We start from the raw sequence: 3,478 nt of genomic DNA on the forward strand, positions 1-3,478 counted from the left end.
CAACAGAGTTCAAAAGACTGTTCTATACATCTGTGTCTCTTTTGCTGTTCCGCATACAGGGCTATCATTACCATCTTTCTAAATTCCATATATATGCATTAGTATACTGTATTGGTATTTTTCTTTCTGGCTTACTTCACTCTGTATAATAGGCTCCAGTTTCATCCACCTCATTAGAACTGATTCAAATATATTCTTTTTAATGGCTGAGTAATACTCCATTGTGTATATGTACCACAGCTTTCTTATTCATTCATCTGCTGATGGACATCTAGGTTGCTTCCATGTCCTGGCTATTATAAACAGTGCTGCGATGAACATTGGGGTACACGTGTCTCTTTCAATTCTGGTTTCCTTGGTGTGTATGCCCAGCAGTGGGATTGCTGAGTCATAAGGCAGTTCTATTTCCAGTTTTTTAAGGAATCTCCACACTGTTCTCCATAGTGGCTGTACTAGTTTGCATTCCCACCAACAGTGTAAGAGGGTTCCCTTTTCTCCACACCCTCTCCAGCATTTATTGTTTGTAGACTTTTGGATACCAGCCATTCTGACTGGCATGAGATATTACCTCATTGTGGTTTTGATTTGCATTTCTCTGATAATGAGTGATGTTGAGCATCTTTTCATGTGTTTGTTAGCCATCTGTATGTCTTCTTTGGAGAAATGTCTATTTAGTTCTTTGGACCATTTTTTGATTGGGTCGAATTGCCAGTTCAGGTTTGATGCAGGATACAGGATGCTTGGGGCTGGTGCACTGGGATGACCCAGAGGGATGGTATGTGGAGGGAGGTGGGAGGGGGGTTCAGGATTAGGAACGCATGTATACCCATGGTGGATTCATGTTGATGTATGGCAAAACCAATACATTCAGATCAGATCAGATCAGTCACTCAGTCGTGTCCGACTCTTTGCGACCACATGAATAGCAGCACGCCAGGCCTCCCTGTCCATCACCAACTCCCGGAGTTCACTGAGACTCATGTCCATCGAGTCAGTATTGTAAAGTAATTAGCCTCTAATTAAAATAAATAAATTAAAAAAAAAGAAAAAGTTATATCTGATATTCTTATCAATTATTCTCTTATACAATTACTATTTGTTTTAAAACTTGTGAGCTCATTCAATCCTGAAAAACAGCACCATGGAAAAGGTACTTTTACTTCTGTTTTTCAGATGAAATTTATAGACATGAAAGAAAATCATAGACTTTTTTTAATATCATAGAGCTACTAAATAGCTGTGCTGGAATTAAAAACTCATCTCCTGACCCAAACCCTGTGTTTCTGTCACTGGGTCAACACACAGACGCTGACCTGAACTGTGGGCTGGTTGTGAAGTGTGTGAATATGGTTTTAGGATGCCTTTAGGTTTGCTGGCCGAGCTTGTTTACCTTGAGGGAACGACGGCTTCAGAAATGTGATTATGGATTTTCTGTGTCTGATCACCCTTTGTCAGTTTGCAGAGCTCTCTAATAGGTTCGATGCACGATACTGGATGCTTGGGGCTAGTGCACTGGGACGACCCAGAGGGATGGTATGGGGAGGGAGGAGGGAGGAGGGTTCAGGATGGGGAACACATGTATACCTGTGGCAGATTCATTTTGATATTTGGCAAAACTAATACAATTATGTAAAGTAAAAAAAAAAAAAAAAGACTTACTCACGTTTCCTCTGCTCCATAGACACCTCCAAGGACAGCAGATGAGGCAGGGTGACTGTCTCTTCCCTTTCAGCCTGTCTCCTATGCGTTTTAGGGAGGCAGCCTGCAATTCAATAACTGCAGGATAATTGAGGTTGAGAACATCTAGTAGCCACTGCAAAAGTTGCTTCCATGTTACCATGTATGGCAAGATTGACTGAAACGCTTATTATGGATCCAAATATAGGGTGCACACTTCAGGAGCAGAATATGTAGTAGCAGCAGCTACATTTTGAGAGATGCAGACATCAGTTTAAAGACGAGCTGTGTGTCATTGAATTAAGGACTGAATTTCTCTGAGCTTCATTTGTTTTGTGTGAAATATTCTCTTATTTCCTCGTGGAGATTCATTAGTTAATGAAGTGACTGAATCAGAGAAAACACTTCAAAGAAGATTATTACAAGCTCAGCTCCTGCTTTGGGAATAATATCAAGATTTTATGACCATTGTCTTGTCCATTTGTCTCAAGGAGAGCATGTTTTGGAGAAGCTCAAGACAGAGGGGATCAAGAAGGATCATAAGGACAGTTTTCCTCAAGGTCTGAAAAGGATGCTTCTAACTATTGAAGAGACATCTTTGCTTTCTGTGATTTCAGGTGTCAGCTCCTGAGCTTTAGAACATGGCTGCTACAAGCAATGTGACTGAAATCATTTTCTTGGGATTCTCCCAGAACCAGGGTGCCCAGAAGGTCATTTCTGTGCTGTTTCTCCTCTTGTACGTGGCCATCCTGCTGGGTAATGGCCTCATTGTGGTGACCATCATGGCCGGCAAAGGGCTCACCTCCCCCATGTATCTATTCCTCAGCTACTTGTCCTTTGCGGAGATCTGCTACTGTTCTGTCACAGCCCCCAAACTCATCCTGGACTCTTTTATGGAGAGGAAAGTCATTTCCCTCAAGGGCTGCATCACACAGATATTTTTCCTCCATTTCTTTGGTGGCACCGAGATCTTTCTCCTGACACTGATGGCCTACGACCGCTACGTGGCCATCTGCAAGCCCCTGCACTACACGGTCGTCATGAACCGAAGGGCGTGTGGCCTCCTGGTGGGGGCAGCCTGGGGTGGGGGCTTACTGCATTCAGTTGGGCAAACCGTCCTCATCTTCCAGCTGCCCTTATGTGGCCCCAAGATCCTTGACCACTACTTCTGTGATGTCCACCCGGTGCTGAAGCTGGCCTGCTCAGACACCTTCCTCATCAGCGTGCTGATCATCACCAATGGTGGCTCCATCTCAGTGGTCAGCTTCACGGGGCTGCTTGCTTCCTACGTGGTCATCCTGCGCTCCCTGAGGACCCAGACCTCAGAAGGCCGGCGCAAGGCCCTCTCCACCTGTGCCTCCCACCTTGCAGTCGTGGCCCTGTTCTTCGTCCCCTGTTCCTTTGTCTACATGAGGCCCTGTGTCACCCTCCCTGCAGACAAAATAGTTGCTGTGTTTTACACGGTGGTCACACCTCTCTTAAACCCTGTCATTTACTCCTTCAGGAATGCTGAAGTGCAAAATGCCCTAAGGAGACTGATGGGGAGGAAAGGGAGTTGGGAAGAGAAATAAATGATTCCATCAGGGAAAAATGGGGAGCAAGGCATAGGAAACTGGGGTACCGAGATTTCACTGTCTACATTTAACTGACCTGGAGGTCTTGGCCCAGCCACCATCTTTTTTTTTTTTTTTAACATATAATTTCTTCCTTTCTTGTTCCTTCCTTCCTTCCTTTCCTATTCTTCAAATTCTTCTCCTATTTAGGTTATTACAGAATATGGAACTAAATTCCTGTGCTGTAC

The 3,478-nt window shown here is 44.2% G+C and overlaps 1 protein-coding gene across 1 annotated transcript; it reads left to right on the forward strand.

The window, feature by feature from the left end:
- The first annotated feature begins 2,318 nt into the window (after positions 1–2,318).
- On the forward strand, positions 2,319–3,248 carry LOC104990371 (olfactory receptor 4X1). Its single transcript, XM_010842433.1, has one exon. The coding sequence runs from the start codon at positions 2,319–2,321 to the stop codon at positions 3,246–3,248; it is 930 nt and encodes a 309-aa protein (XP_010840735.1).
- The last annotated feature ends 230 nt before the right edge of the window (positions 3,249–3,478 follow it).

Source organism: Bison bison, unplaced genomic scaffold, assembly GCF_000754665.1.
Source record: "Bison bison bison isolate TAMUID 2011002044 unplaced genomic scaffold, Bison_UMD1.0 scf7180017864178, whole genome shotgun sequence".
Taxonomy (NCBI): domain Eukaryota; kingdom Metazoa; phylum Chordata; class Mammalia; order Artiodactyla; family Bovidae; genus Bison; species Bison bison.